The following is a 14,819-nucleotide window of genomic DNA, read 5'->3' as shown; positions in this document are numbered from 1 at the left end:
TGGTAATCCGTAGACCTTACGTCTCCATTTCGTCAAGCCATTTTGAGGCAACCTTGGATGGAATATTCCCACATCGGATGAAATTTCGTAATGGAAAATTTCATTCGCATCCCTAATGCCCAGTGTAGGCATTCGCTAGCGGACCCACTCCTGCTGAGTATGATACGGAGGACATAATAAGCCGCCAGTGCAAGTCGGGCACTGCCAACCACCAGCAGACCAAGTAACGAACCTCCTGCTGGGTTTCCTGACCGACACCAGCAACCAGCATCACACGAGTTTGTAACTAGTAGTTGGAAGAGATGCAACCTTCGCATGGAAGATTTAGCTCTTCACGACAACACATCGCCCCGCCTGAAATGTTGCAGAATTGAGGGGTAACTGAGCCCAGCACTCCAACGACCTTCGATCGACGCGTTATGGCAGTCCAATGCAAACCCATTCCGGCGCTCTACACTGTTTACCTCTTGCGTTCAACAGTCCGCCATGCCTCGCTCTACATCGGCTCCACTCCGAACCCGCCGCGCCGGTTGAGCCAGCACAACGGCTTAGTCCGTGGCGGCGCAGCCCGCACATCGCGAACCAAGCTCCGGCCATGGGAGATGGTGGCCCTGGTCTCGGGTTTTCCGAGCATGACGGCAGCGTTGAAATTTGAGTAGGTTTCTCATGATTCCAAAACCATCTCATGCGGCTATGCTTAATCAGCGTTGTGTGGCGTCGACAGGTGGGCTTTGAACAACCCGCACATATCGGTGCATATCCCCTCGTCGTCGCGCCTCGCCGTCTCAACGCAAGTCAAGGCCAACGGGCAGCCGCGTCGCCCGTCCAAGAGTCTCACCTCGGTCGTGTCGAACTTGCACCTCCTCCTGCACGTGCCCAGCTTCGCGCGGTGGCCGCTCAAAGTGCATTTCTTCAATCGGGGGGTATTCAACGCGTGGGAAAAGTGGCGCACGACGGCAACCGAGCAGCTGAGGGCGAACTTGGCGGTGGTGACGGATTTTGGGAGGGAGGCGGCATCCGGGAATGAGACGGAGGCGGCACGTGAGGTCAAGGACGGAGGGGGATTGCATACGTGGGGGATCCACGCCTTACCGCTGGACTACGAGCCGATCAAGGAGTACGTGGCCAAGGGACAAGATATTTTCGAATTTGAGCGCCAGGGGCGATGCGTGGTTTGCCAGGAGGAGATGCAGGCGGGCGAAGGTCTCCAGGCGCTCTGCACCAACCATGGCTGTGACGGGGTCGGCCATCTCTCGTGTTGGAGTCGCCACTTTTTGGCAGGCGAATACACTGAGAGCATTATGCCGGTTCTGGGTCACTGCCCCAAGTGCTACGGCGTGGTGCTTTGGGGTGATATGATGAGGGAGCTGACGCTGAGGGTCAGGGGTCAAAAGGACGTGGACAAGCTGCTCAAGAGGAAGCGTCGCGGCGGCGCGAACAAGGCTGCTGGTAAAGCTTGAGCAAGGTGATGTGATCAGGATGGATCCGGTTTACTTTGGCGCGGCGTTTGAGCGACGGCGGGACAACCATTGCTGACATCAAGATACCCACATACACGCTATTTCTACTACCTCTTCACAGACATGCTGCGGTGGGTTTCTTGCTTGGCAAGTGACACTCAAGCTAATCCAGGTAACATATCCGTACAGACTTCTTCATCCTCCAAGATTGATGTGAGACCCAGCGAACCCAAGTTTGGACCTGGGCATGGGAATTCACGGATACATCAGGGCATGAGGTAACACATTATCAGCCTCGCCCTGCTCTTGCTCTGCCAACGTCAAGTCTTCGGTGATTGGCTGGCCAGTCAGCCTACGTTGGCTCGAGCCTTTCAAAGCCGGACCGATGTCTGGACAAACATCCCGCTTGCCGCCGGTCACGCAGCCCGTTGACCACCACTCTTGCACATCCATGATGCTTGTAGACAGCCCAGCCAAGCTGGCGGACAGTACCATGGTTTTCCGGAGCCAATCCGAATACCAGACCTCAGTTTGTGGATGGAGCTCTATAAGGCGAAACTGTTGATTCAACCTTGGGTGCTAATTGCACCAATGTCTCCATTGCCGTCATTCCGCTGTCATGTTTCTTGCCCAACCAAGCGATCACAACACAGCTGCAGGGTTCTCCTTCAGGGACCCTCCGTCGACTTTGGGACATCGGCTTCGCAAACCCATGCTTCTGATCCCGTGGTTAAACGGCAGAACTGGCTAAGTTTCACAAACAACTACAGATACCTCTCATGTGTAAAAACCAAACACCCGGTGAAACGTCTCAAAATCCTAGATGCTGAGGTACCAGGAAAAGGCCATAGATGGAGTGGTGGTGGTGGTCACGATGGAGACTACACATAGAAGTGAGGTGAGGGCCCAGCCTTGGCCCCTGCAGCTCCACTTTTGTTGCCGAGAATGTCAACTCAGATGCGGCCTGTCGTGGGTTTTGCGCCTCCCAACTTTCGTTCCGGCCGCTGCCGCTGCCGCTTTCCCTCGCTCCTCTGGGAACGTCTCCCATCTCCCGCTTCGGTCCCATGTCCCAATCTCACCCACATCCACCTCAACTGCCACACTTCTTTTTCTTCACACGATTTGGGCCATTTCTGATTTTGCGTCAACGGCCGCCAACACCGACCGGTACCCAGGGTTTATGTACAGTGACCACGAATACCGATAACGGCTTGTTCCTCCCCATCTCCCTCGTGATACCCCAGAAAAGGTGTCGGTGTTTGCGTGCAATCATTCCTCGCATGCTGTTGAGGAGGGAGAACCAGATTGGAACTTCTCTCGTTCTGTTGGAGGCCCTAGCTGGTATGTATATGCACGCTGCGTTTTATTATGGGACATTCACATGACGGACACGCAGATCCTTGCTCCAAGCATTGCTATCGCATGGTTCTAACATCGTGCGTCGCACCTTTGCAGACTTCCCTCCTACAATGCACTCAACGTCTCCGTAATCCTGTACTTTCGCCGATACTCCTGCGATCCCCATTCCGACAACGCCCATCGCCAACAGATAGCTGCCTCTACCAATTCGACCAGCGCAACCGTTGGGGGGCATCGCCTCAAGATCTTTACTTGACGGGCTGAACGCTCGACCAGCGCCCCCGGGGCTTGGCTCGATTGCAGATGCAAACATGAGAGCCTCCCCGGCTATAGCCCCCCCGGTGATGCCCGGCAGCAGTGGGAAACAGAAGACATCACAGTCCAACGGCACCCAGTCAACGAAACTACCAAACCCGCTCAGCTCGCTGACTAGCGCTCCGCTCGACTTGGCCTCGGTTGAGAGACGCGGCCAGCCCACTGCATGCCCTGAGCCGGTCAAGAAGAAAAGTCGCCCGCACGGTCTTCAAGAAGCGCCGACGTACCGTCCTACCGAGGAAGAATGGAAAGAGCCATTTGAGTACATCAAGAAGATTTCACCAGAGGCTCGGCAATATGGCCTGTGCAAAATCATTCCGCCCGAGTCGTGGAATCCCGATTTCGCCATTGACACCGAGGTGAGCGGCCTCAACGGCAGTAAAGAGAACTGGGCGAAGGAGAACTGGGCAGCTAGGGCGGTTCCTCATGGAGGTACCAAAATATCATAATTGACAGTAACTGACGATGGCATCACCGCAGAAATTTCACTTTCGCACCCGCAAGCAGGAGTTGAACTCTGTTGAAGGCAGTAAGGCTTCCCCTCCCCGGTTCCCGCGCGAATTCCCTAGGAGCACAATGCTGAGGGTGAGGGCTTAGGCACTCGCGCAAATCTGTCCTATCTCGACGCTCTCGCAAAGTTCCACAAGCAGCAGGGCACGAATCTGACTCGATGGCCCTACGTCGACAAGAAACCCCTCGATCTGTACCGCCTGAAGAAGGCCGTCGAGGCCCGTGGCGGCTTCGAGAAGGTCTGCAAGCTCAAGAAATGGGCCGAGATTGGACGTGATCTCGGGTATAGCGGCAAGATTATGTCCTCTTTGTCCACGTCCTTGAAGAACTCGTATCAGAAATGGCTCTGCCCTTACGAGGACTACTTGCGGATCGCCAAGCCGGGTGTTCACCAGCAGCTCGAGCTTGAATACGGCGGCCCATTGACGCCGAGTCCTGCTCCAAGTCCGCTGAAGCGGTCAACCGTTCCCACCCCGGCAAGTCCCGCGTCCGAGTCCCCAGCGAGACATGCGACGGATGCATTGCAGGCATCCCTTGATGGGCCGGCCAAGGATCTGGATCAAGACATCTCAATGACGGACTGCCCCGCATCCACCACCCCCAGGCCAGTGACGGGTTTCACCGCAGTGAACTCAGGGGCTATCACACCGGCCACGTCGGGTTCTACCAGCGCCAACCGCCCGGACGGAAAGAGCCTTGCCACGTCCAAAACCAACGGCACACCCACCGCGTCTGCAAAAAACACACCCGAGCTCCGCTCGTCTACGCTAGGGCCTTCCGGACTCAAGCGTCAGCTGAGCTGCGATAGTCAGGAATCTGCCAAGAAGGATTCCGTGGACCAGGACGAAGGGGAACCCGGGAGCCGCAGGAGCAAACGGCTCAAGAAAGGTTTGTTACTGATGTGATGTGACCAGTAGCTTACGAGCGGCTACTGATATTTACTCGCGCACAGATACCGTGCCCACCGTCGCCGGTTCGCACATGTCTCTCTTCCGTTCAGCGGCACCTAGGATAACCCGAGATGACGCAGCAGGCCCTGGAGAGGTAAGCCCAACAGTTGAATCGTATTCTGCACTTACCAGACGCTAACAGGAGAACAGAAGTGCGAACAATGCGGCAGAGGTAATGAGGAGGGGAGCTTTCTTCTAATGTGCGAGTCCTGTGATCATGGTTATCACAGTAGTTGCCTCGATCCGCCCCTCAAGACCAGACCAGAAACTGAATGGAACTGTCCACGATGCTTGGTGGGCGACGGCCAGTTCGGGTTCGAGGAGGGCGGGCTGTACTCGCTGAAACAGTTCCAGGAAAAGGCCGCAGAGTTCAAGCAGCAATACTTCTCCAACAAGATGCCCTTCGACCCGGTCCTCAATTGTCATCGACCAGTCACAGAAGACGATGTGGAGCACGAGTTCTGGCGGCTGGTGGCCGACATCGAGGAGACCGTGACAGTGGAGTATGGCGCGGACATCCACTGCACGACCCATGGGTCCGGTTTTCCGACCATCGAGAAACATCCCGACAACCCCTACTCTACCGATCCTTGGAACCTCAACCTTCTACCACTCCACCCCGACAGCTTGTTCCGGCATATTAAGTCTGACATCTCTGGCATGACGGTGCCTTGGGTCTACGTTGGCATGACGTTCTCCACCTTCTGCTGGCATAACGAGGACCACTACTCGTACTCAGCGAACTACCAGCATTTTGGCGCAACGAAGACCTGGTATGGAATCCCTGGTGACGACGCCGAGAAGTTCGAGAACGCGATGCGGGAGGCTGTTCCAGAGCTGTTTGAGACGCAGCCAGACCTGCTCTTTCAACTTGTCACGCTTCTTACGCCTGAGCAGCTGCAGAAGGCTGGCGTACGCGTTTATGCCCTAGATCAACGGGCAGGGCAGTTCGTCATTACTTTTCCCCAGGCTTACCATGCCGGATTCAACCACGGGTTCAATTTCAACGAGGCAGTTAACTTTGCCCCCTGTGACTGGGAGCCGTATGGTCTTGCGGGCGTTGAGAGACTCCAGCTATTTCGGCGGCAGCCCTGTTTTTCGCACGATGAGCTGTTGTGGACCGCGGCAGAAGGCCTTACTAGCGGCGGGTTGACCATCCAGACCGCCAAATGGCTGGCTCCCGCCTTGGACAAAATCCACAAGCGGGAGCTCTCTCAGCGAGAAGAATTTATCGCCAAGCACGAATTCATCGCCAAGCATCTCGATGCGAAACATCCCGCGCAGAGCCACCGTTGTGTTTTTGGCGGGAAGGGCGATGATGAGTGCCCCATGACGTTCAAGGTCGACGATGATGACGTCCCAGAGGAGGAGTATGGCTGCTTTTACTGCAAAGCCTTCACTTACCTCTCCAGGTTCATATGCCTCAAAACGGGCAAGGTGCTCTGCCTCTTACATGCCGGAAACCACCCCTGCTGCGATCTTCAGGAGTCGGACAGGTACCTCGGAAAAGAGCACGCCCTTTACTACCGCAAATCCGACGATGTCATGGCCACAACCTACAGAAAAGTGGCCGACAAAGCGCACATGCCGGAGGCGTGGGAAGAGAAGTACGAAAGTCTCCTGGACGCCGATGCAACGCCGTCACTCAAGACCCTGCGGACTCTTCTTGCCGAAGGGGAAAAGATCCCTTATGAACTTCCGTCATTGCCGGTCCTCAAGACATTTGTCGAGCGCTGCAACCACTGGGTCGAAGAGGCGACCAATTACACGGTCCGGAAACAGCAGAATCGACGCAAAAACGAGAGAGTGTGGCAGACAGGGGCACGCAAGTCGGTCGGAAATGCGCAGCATGATCAGAAGGAGCGCGAGATGCGCAATGTTGCGAACATCTACCGACTCCTTGACGAAGCCAACCAGATCGGGTTTGACAGCCCGGAGATTCTCCAGCTCCAAGAGCGCGCCGACGCCATCAAGGCATTCCAGGAGGAGGCCGGGAGGATGCTGGAGCATAGGCAGGCCCGCGCCATCGGTTCGGTGGAAAAGTTGTTGGAAGAAGGCCAAAGTTTCAATGTCGACATTCCGGAGGTTGAGCAGTTGACCCGTCTCCTGGATCAGCTGCAATGGAACGAAAAGGCGAGCAGCAGCCGGAACAAGCTGATGAGTCTGGATGATGTCAGAGACCTCATCGATGAGGGCAAGCGGCTCAACGTGCCGGTCTACAATGACCACCTCGCCTTCTATACGGAACAGCTGACACACGGTCACATGTGGGATGCGAAGGTCCAGGAGATCATCAACGCTGACTCAATTAACTACACGCAACTCCAGGCCTTGGCTGATCAAGTACAAGCCAACGCTTGGCCGGTCTCACCCCAAACCATGGCCATCGTGGACCAGATCCTTCAGAAGCACCGCGACGCTCACGAACAGATCATGGACCTGAATCAGCGTTCACAGCATTTCGACTACAAGCAAAGGCCAAAGTATGCCGAGGTTGCCGACGTCATGAAGAAGATTGAAGAGCTTCAGGCCAAGCCAAGCGGCACCCACGAGCTTGAGAAGGAGCAAAAACGACATGAGGACTGGATGCGCAAGGGGAAGAAGCTCTTTGGCAAGACAAACGCGCCTCTGCACATCCTCAAGAGCCATATGGAATATGTGCTGGACCGCAACCTCGATTGCTTCGACATAGTCCACGACAAGCCGCGGGTGCCTGCTGAGCCTGCGTCTCGGGAGCCGAGTCCAGAGAAAGACAAGGTCAGTCGCTGGGAGGACCCAAAGTTCCGCGAGGTGTTCTGCATCTGCCGCCGCACCGAAGCCGGCATGATGATTGAGTGCGAGTTGTGCCACGAGTGGTATCACGGCAAATGTCTCAAGATTGCGCGTGGGAAAGTGAAGGAAGATGATAAGTACACCTGCCCAATCTGCGACTGGCGCGTCAAAATTCCTCGCGATGCCGCTCGACCGAAGCTGGAGGACCTCATCTCCTGGCAGGCAGAAATTCCCGGCTTGCCATTCCAACCGGAGGAGGAGGAGGTGCTCAAAAAGATCATCGACAACGCGACCGAGTTCCGCAACCATATCGCGTCGTACTGCAACCCGATCCTATCGACAGCTTCTGAGGCGGAGACACAGCGGTTTTACCTCCGCAAAATCGAGGGTGCTGAAATTCTCTTGGCCTACGAAACCAACTTCTTCCGACAGGAACTCCACAAGTGGAGTCCCGTTGCCCCTGAACCGCCGCCGCTACTCGAAGTGTCTAAGAGCACTCGCAAGCCGCGGCCTACCAAACTGCAGAAGTTGTTGGCTCAATATGGCGTGGATGACCCGGATGACCTTCCTGAAAACGTCAAGGGAAAGGCTAACAGCCTGAAACGCAAGGCCATGAACGCCGAGGCCGCCGCAGCTGCCGCGAACGCCCCTTCGGGCTCCATCATGATGGTGGACAGCCCCGGATACGGGCCGCCGCCTCATTCGTACTTCCCCCGGAACACATCGGCCCTCCCTACGACGCCGGGCCTCTCCAACGGCACGCAGACTCGCCCTTCAAGCGGAGTTGACGCGGCGTCATCGCACAGTCAGCACGGCCGGTCTGGGTCCGGTTCCATGTTGCGTCGTGACTCTATGGACATTGACCCGGGTTCCGCACCACCGGGGATCTTTCTGCGCGACGGGGCCGGACCTGGTCCGCAACTGCTTGTTGCGGGCGATTCGACGCACGACCTCGAAGAGCGCCTGCTCCGCGGCACGTTTGACGACGACGAGTTGAACGCACAGCTCTCAACAGACCACGGCAAGGCCAGGGTGTTGGAGATTCTGTCGCGCACCGACACGGGCCGCCGCCGTGCAGAGGAGATCTTTGGGCCTGATGTTTGGGGCGATCGAGACCGTGACCGCCCCAGCGGTGCAAGGGATGATGACCCCATTGGAATCGGGGTCGGGAATGAAGGGGATGGGGACGAAAGCATGTTTGTGGATCTGGTAAACGAGGATGATGATGAGGAGGGGGACCACCGAAAGAAAGCGGTTGCCGAACACCATCACCACCCTTCGAATGCGGCGGAGATGTTGGAGGAGGCGCGGAGGGAGGCGGCGCGGAGCGAGGCGGCGTCGTGGATGGATGCTCGAAAGGAATCTTAGTTGGAGGGGTTTTGATGCATGCATCCCAGCCACAGGCCAGCGACCTGCGGTGGGCGTCTCGGGTTTTGGTGGCGTTTTCATGGTGGCTGATGCGGTCACCAAGGATAACACAGGGTGCCGGTTTGGCTGGGCTTGCTTTTTGCGGTGCATTGCGGCTGGGTGGGTATTGTGGGAGAGAGTGTCCTTTGCACGGAATCAGTTTTACTCACGTTGAAGCTCTTTGCTTTCCCCTCTTCAGCACCAATCTCAAGGGGGGCTTGTTAAGGTCATCGGACATGTAATACCCTTTTTATTGTGTACATTTCTATGTATTTCTGACAGCTTATCTCACCCGATGGTGAATGGCTTACCTTGACTCGGAACTGGAACGAGATGAATATCTGGCGTCACCCGGCTGTATTTGCATGAGAGGGCTGCTACGGGAGGGAGTTGGGAGGTGATTACTCGGTAACTCGTCGTTTGTTTTATTACCCAAGTCAGTCGTGAACCGTTGCACCCTCATTGTGTCGGAATATTGGTCATGGAGGGTTTGCCCCCTGGCGGTGAACCGATATACAAGGTAGCTTCCAAATGCCCATGGCTTGGTTGGCTCCCGTCCCTGACATTAAGTATACGCTGCGGTCGGTTGAAAGAGGCTAACTCCTTGGTACTGAGCTGGCCCGTTTTGTTGTGGTAGACTAACATTGTCCTCGACCCTCGGCCTTGACTGCAAGGGAAGACGGAGAGTGACGGTTCCCATTATATCCACTACCCTGGCCTTTGGAGGTAGAAGGGTCTTCAATTATCATACCGTATTGGTAGCCGGAGCCAAAAGAGCTTCAAGATGAACAGGTGTTAGTCAGATACTTTCTACGTTCGAAATGGCATCTCTGCCAGTAAGAGGCTGATGCTAGGGTTGAGTAAAAGGCCGGTTACTGCCTGCGCAGTAGTTCACTTGACTAAGGTGCAGTAGTTTAGTTATGTACCCTGCCGAGGCTGTGCTCGGGTCTCCCAGTGCATGTGGGACGCTCTTCGGGCAGCAGCCGAGCCAATCAATGCATGGCAAAGACGCGAATCTCTTTGATTTCCCTGGGACAAACGTACGTTCTGCGAAGCCACATAAAAGACAGACAATGCGCCTTGAAGATCCCAAAGGGCTTGCCGGTCCTTTAAAAAGCGGGGAAAGAATTGCTGATCGCCACGCGCGAATGGCCCGGACGATCCCGATCTGCCTTCAACTTCATGAAGGGCTCGCCTGGTCCACAATCCCCTTGATGACCGAGTTCCACACACAGTACGGAGTACGGAATACAAGCGGCGGAAAACGCCGGAAACAGGGTGTCGACCACCAACGATGCACCGCTGGTTTTGACTTGTCGTTCGCTTGTGGCTTTTGAAGAAGGCTACATATGTTGTCCCGGTCCCAGACGGCACACCGCAAGGGACCACCCCAGAACTTCCCACGGTCCCGCCGGCTTTGATAGGTGGACCATTATGACCAACGAATTGCTGTCGCGATCTGACCGTGAAGGAATCTCTTGAAAATGGACGAATTGCATGCTCGCCGACGACCTCTTGTTATGTGTAGACCAGAGCTGGGCGCTGAGCACGGAGGCTTCTCGGTTGCTTCGCGGAGAATGCCGTGGCCATGGGCATGGCTCGTCACTCTTGGCAACTTGAGCCTGGAGCGTTCCACGCTCGTTTTGCATTGCCTGTGATTGCATGCCCAGACTCGGATTACGTTGAAGTATTGGTTGACCCTGTGGTGACAGCTGCGAGCCATGAAGTTCATCTGCGTGATGGCGTCGTTCGGAGAAAGCGAAAACGAAAGAGAACTTGCCAAGGCGGAGATCAACAGAAGCTTCGTTCGTGTTTCTGGACTGATTCTAGATGCTGTGGTACCCGGGACAGAGGCATTGAGAGGGGCATTAAAGGTGTCGACGACATGGACAAACCAGACAGGTGGGTTCTTGGCGCTGTTTCTCCAGGACTACTTGACGTTGGCGCGCTAGTTAGTGCATTCCCAGGAAGGAAATTCTGAGGCCGAGCGTCCCTGGCCTCATGATGGCGGCAGACGCTCAAACGGTCAGCGCTCGGATATTGGGTCCAACTGGCCAGAGAAAGCAACCATCTATACCCAACCAGGTCAACGCTACCGGTAGATTTTATGAGATATTTCCCAGGCCCAGCTGTGCTACATAGTGTTCCCCAGTCTTGGGAGACTGCTTGACTTTGGCAGCTCCCTGACACCGGACCGATCTGGGCCGATAAGTTTAATGGACGACGCCAAGCCGGTGAGTAAAGAGAGTGGACGGGTTGCGAGATCTCCCACCCTCGATCCTCCGGACCATATTAGCCTTGGCCCTGCGAGCAGATCACGGTTGCAGTGTGACGAAAGGATCACATCGATAAGTTTTCTCAGGTCGCGCGGCGATGGAGGGGGGTTGATGTTACGCCGTACCTGCAGGAGGGTAGGGTCTCGGGCAAGGGTTCATGGATCCTCACCACGTTGTGGCCTGGTTGAAAGGTGCTATTTTTTTTGGGAAGAATGCTTCCCGGCCATTGCTTCAAGCTGACTCGGTCTGTCCACAACTCTGGGTCTCGGTGGGCACTTCATCAGCGGCCGTCGACCACTGGAAATGCGTCCAACACGCCGCCAATCAGCGCCCTAGCGACCGCTAGCGGCAGCACGGTGAGGGAAGGACCTGGGGTTTGCGTGTGCCTGGAGGGAGGAGGTCGCAGCTGATGGTAGCGGCAACTGAGCATGAAGGAGAGAGCTTGCTCTTTCCAACGCCGATTGTCCGCGATCTTCAATCGGCAAGGTAATCGCTCGTGCGTGACGGGAGCATTCTGGATCCCATCCATGCCAGTGGAGGTGCTAACTCCAAGCTTCGAGCCCCATTGTCTTCGTGGTCGGTTCCCTCGAGCGCTGGTCATCCGGAAGCGAGCGCTCGGCAAGTGATGCTACCGGTATCGTTATCAGGCCATCTCTCGTCCGAGCGATCAAACAGCGCAAGAGACGGACGGAAAGGCGGGTGGAAGCGACCGGGCGTGTTTCCCGGGGGCTCCATTTAGCTGGTGCCGAGGTTTGGGATCCTGCCAAAAAGAGTCCAGTGTTGCACACTCAAGATTCGAGGATACAACGTCAGACCAGCCGGAAGACGCTGTTGTTCTCTTCACCGAGATGTGTCCTGAGAAACCATGGCCGATGCATTTCTCCTTCAATTTCCCAATTCCCATCCATGACTGGGCGTTGTCGGCAATGAGGGGCGGATGGATAACGCCGTCGAGGCCGCGCGCCCCTGGACAACCCCACCTTTACCCCTCCCGACCTCAGGGGCATTTGTTTCCCAAGTCCCAACCTTCTTCACTTGGCAGTTTTCCCCATTCATCCATGCAATCCATGTGAGGGGCCCACAAGCTCGTTGTCCTATTGCTACCTCGCAGTTCTTCCTTGTTGACTTTTTGACCTGGGATTCTGTTCTGACCTTCTGATGCGAACAAACACCTCTCAACGAACGAATCAGAGAGAAAATCCCGACTTCGCACTTTTCCGTTGTTAATGCTCGCGTGAGGTTGTTTGCTCAAGTTGCTCAACAGAGAAGAAAAACAACCTCAAAGACACGGTACTGCACTGACAGCCAAAGGGGCCAGTAGCCTATCCGCCATTGAATTGCAGTCCTTTCTGGAGCAACTTTGCTCATAGCTCCACTGGTGTCACGCGAGCATTGCTCTGGTCCGTTCGTCGCATCGAATCGCCCACCTGCAGACCACCGCTTACTGGCCAATCTCACCCTTTTCCGACCACTGAGACCGCATCTACGTATCACAGCAGCAGACATGGGCCTGTTCTCGAAGAGGGACCGGGCGCCGAAGGCGGCCGACAACAACCCCCAACCAACACCCTCGAACTCGCAGTCAAAATCATCGTTGACGTCGGGGTCCTCGAGCGTCGTCACCCCCATCAATACCAGCGGCCGCGTCATGAATCGGACATCGGCCGGCACCACGAGCACCATTGGCGGTCCGGGGACACCGCTGACGCCCTTCTCCCCTGGTCCCATACCCAGTGTCGCCATGCCGAGGCCACCAGACCCGCAGCTTGACCCTGCGGGCTATCTGCGCAACTTGGGCGCCGTGCGGGAGCGGTGCAGGATCGTGACGGCCAAAGCATGCAAGAACGAGCTGCACCATTTTGACGTGGATATGGACAAGTTTCCAGACGTGGTATCGTTTGTGGCAAACATTATCAAGGTGAGGAGTGCCGGGACGAAGCCAAACTATTTTTGAGGGAGGGGCTGTCATCTCCGACTCTGACGCCGCAGATAGCTGACCGTGGCTGCACAGCGCGACTACGATCCACCCTTTACGAGCATCCCTGGGCATGGCCGATATCAACATTTTGGTGTCGGTGGACGCGACCGGATTGCACACCTTCTGGCGACGTGGCCGGAGGAGGTCGACAACACGGAAAAATGCAAGCGGATGCTCGACCTTTTCCTCGTCAGCGTGCTGCTAGATGCCGGCGCCGGCACCGGGTGGAGCTACAAGAGCATTGAGAATGGGCGAGTTTACAGGCGGTCGGAGGGTATCGCTGTTGCGACCTTGGATATGTTCAAGGCGGTGAGTCTATCCGATTGACGCCAACAGGAACCCCTTGGTGGATACTAACAGTCCCGTTATAGGGCCTCTTCTCTGGTAACCAGAACAACAAGTACCAGGTGGATAAGGAGGGCCTGAGGCACTTGACGGTGGAACAGCTTGCCCAAGGACTGCAGTCGAGGCCCGGGAACGAGATGGCTGGCCTGGAAGGCAGAGCACAGCTCCTCATTCGTCTCGGGGGTGCGCTGGAGAACAGGGAATTCTTTGGTGAAGATGGCCGCCCAGGCAACATGCTCGGTAGGATTGCCCAAGACCCGCACTTCGTTAGTGCTGCTACTGACCACCGACCAGACCACATTCTCTCGCATCCCGCAACCCAAGCCTCTAGCGTCATCATTGTCCCGATACCGGTGCTCTGGAACGTTCTTATGAACGGGCTCGCCCCCATCTGGCCGCCATCCCGGACAGCCATCAACGGCGTCTCCCTAGGTGACGCCTGGCCATGCAGCTCAATGCCCCAGCCCGCGCAATCACCCACCAGCCCGACATTCTCACCCTTCCCCAACACGACAGGCCAGGCCAACGGTGTCGCGCCATGGGAGAGCATCCTCCCTTTCCACAAGCTCACTCAGTGGCTCACGTATTCGCTCCTGCAACCCATGCAGAGCATCATGAAGATCCAGTTCGCAGGCCAAGAACTGCTCACCGGACTGCCCGAGTACCGGAACGGCGGCCTCTTTGTCGACCTTGGCGTGCTGACGCTCAAGCCAGAGGACCAGGAACGGGGTCTTCGGTACTATGCCGAATATTGCCAGCGCACCGGGACCGGGGGAGTCGAGGTGGCTCCCATGTTCGAGCCTGGGGATGATGTCATTGTCGAGTGGCGGGGCGTCACGGTGGGCTTCCTGGATATGTTGACTACCGAGGTCAACAAGGCGCTGAAGGCCGAGCTGGCTGGCCATGAGCTTAGCCTGGCGCAGGTGTTGGAGGCGGGCAGCTGGAAGGTGTGTATTTGTCCCATGCTTTTGGATGCCCTGGTTGAATTTGCTAACGGCGTCCGCAGGGAGGTCGGGAAATTGCTGAGGTCAGCCGGCCAAATACCAAGGAGCCGCCCATCCTCATCGACAGCGACGGGACTGTGTTTTAGAGGTGGCCTCGTCTGGAGGCGACTCTGCTTGCTTGCGTTCAAGGGTAATGGGGTATAGGTGGCAGGGCTTGAGTTGGCGATTGGAGTGTTCCATATACCGTGACAGGCATTGGTTAGGCTTGCTCTGCTGCGTTCTTGTACAGGACATTTGCATCCTGCCGTGGTTTTGCGGCTTGGTCAGGTTGGCTTGGCTAAACACACATTGAGCTGCGTTGTATGATAAGCCCTCTACACATGGGACCCCCTTTGTCAAAGAGGACTTACGTTGCTACCAGCATGTACACATGTAGTGTACTCAGGACATCTGCAAATGCTTCCGAAGGGTGAGGGCTAGAAACTGTGATCATGAAGTGCGAT

The 14,819-nt window shown here is 56.2% G+C and overlaps 3 protein-coding genes across 3 annotated transcripts; all 3 read left to right on the top strand.

Annotated features, from left to right (window-relative positions):
• The first annotated feature begins 119 nt into the window (after nucleotides 1-119).
• Nucleotides 120-1,696, top strand: N657DRAFT_646880 (uncharacterized protein). The gene is made up of 2 exons (XM_062793200.1): nucleotides 120-655; nucleotides 725-1,696. The coding sequence occupies exons 1-2, from the start codon at nucleotides 420-422 to the stop codon at nucleotides 1,458-1,460; spliced, it is 972 nt and encodes a 323-aa protein (XP_062645971.1). The 5' UTR covers nucleotides 120-419; the 3' UTR covers nucleotides 1,461-1,696.
• A 1,467-nt stretch (nucleotides 1,697-3,163) lies between these two features.
• On the top strand, nucleotides 3,164-8,734 carry N657DRAFT_575753 (PLU-1-domain-containing protein; the record flags this gene model as incomplete). The annotated part of the gene is made up of 5 exons (XM_062789124.1): nucleotides 3,164-3,493; nucleotides 3,615-3,663; nucleotides 3,732-4,532; nucleotides 4,597-4,688; nucleotides 4,745-8,734. The coding sequence occupies 5 exons, from the start codon at nucleotides 3,164-3,166 to the stop codon at nucleotides 8,732-8,734; spliced, it is 5,262 nt and encodes a 1,753-aa protein (XP_062645970.1).
• A 3,532-nt stretch (nucleotides 8,735-12,266) lies between these two features.
• N657DRAFT_493707 (DUF1688-domain-containing protein) lies at nucleotides 12,267-14,635 on the top strand. Its single transcript, XM_062787647.1, has 5 exons — nucleotides 12,267-12,967; nucleotides 13,061-13,336; nucleotides 13,399-13,612; nucleotides 13,667-14,319; nucleotides 14,379-14,635. The coding sequence occupies exons 1-5, from the start codon at nucleotides 12,554-12,556 to the stop codon at nucleotides 14,460-14,462; spliced, it is 1,641 nt and encodes a 546-aa protein (XP_062645969.1). The 5' UTR covers nucleotides 12,267-12,553; the 3' UTR covers nucleotides 14,463-14,635.
• Nucleotides 14,636-14,819: the final 184 nt, after the last annotated feature.

This window comes from Parathielavia appendiculata, assembly GCF_033297405.1.
Source record: "Parathielavia appendiculata strain CBS 731.68 unplaced genomic scaffold N657scaffold_9, whole genome shotgun sequence".
NCBI lineage: Eukaryota > Fungi > Ascomycota > Sordariomycetes > Sordariales > Chaetomiaceae > Parathielavia > Parathielavia appendiculata.
This window is presented reverse-complemented; position numbering and strand designations above follow the sequence as displayed.

Coding starts and splice junctions, on each gene's coding strand:
- N657DRAFT_646880 (XM_062793200.1), top strand. CDS start 420: ATGGCAGTCCAATGCAAACCCATTCCGGCGCTCTACACTGTTTACCTC. Junction 656..724: donor ACGGCAGCGTTGAAATTTGA/GTAGGTTTCTCA, acceptor TGGCGTCGACAG/GTGGGCTTTGAACAACCCGC.
- N657DRAFT_493707 (XM_062787647.1), top strand. CDS start 12,554: ATGGGCCTGTTCTCGAAGAGGGACCGGGCGCCGAAGGCGGCCGACAAC. Junction 13,337..13,398: donor CCTTGGATATGTTCAAGGCG/GTGAGTCTATCC, acceptor GTCCCGTTATAG/GGCCTCTTCTCTGGTAACCA. Junction 13,613..13,666: donor CCGCCCAGGCAACATGCTCG/GTAGGATTGCCC, acceptor ACCACCGACCAG/ACCACATTCTCTCGCATCCC.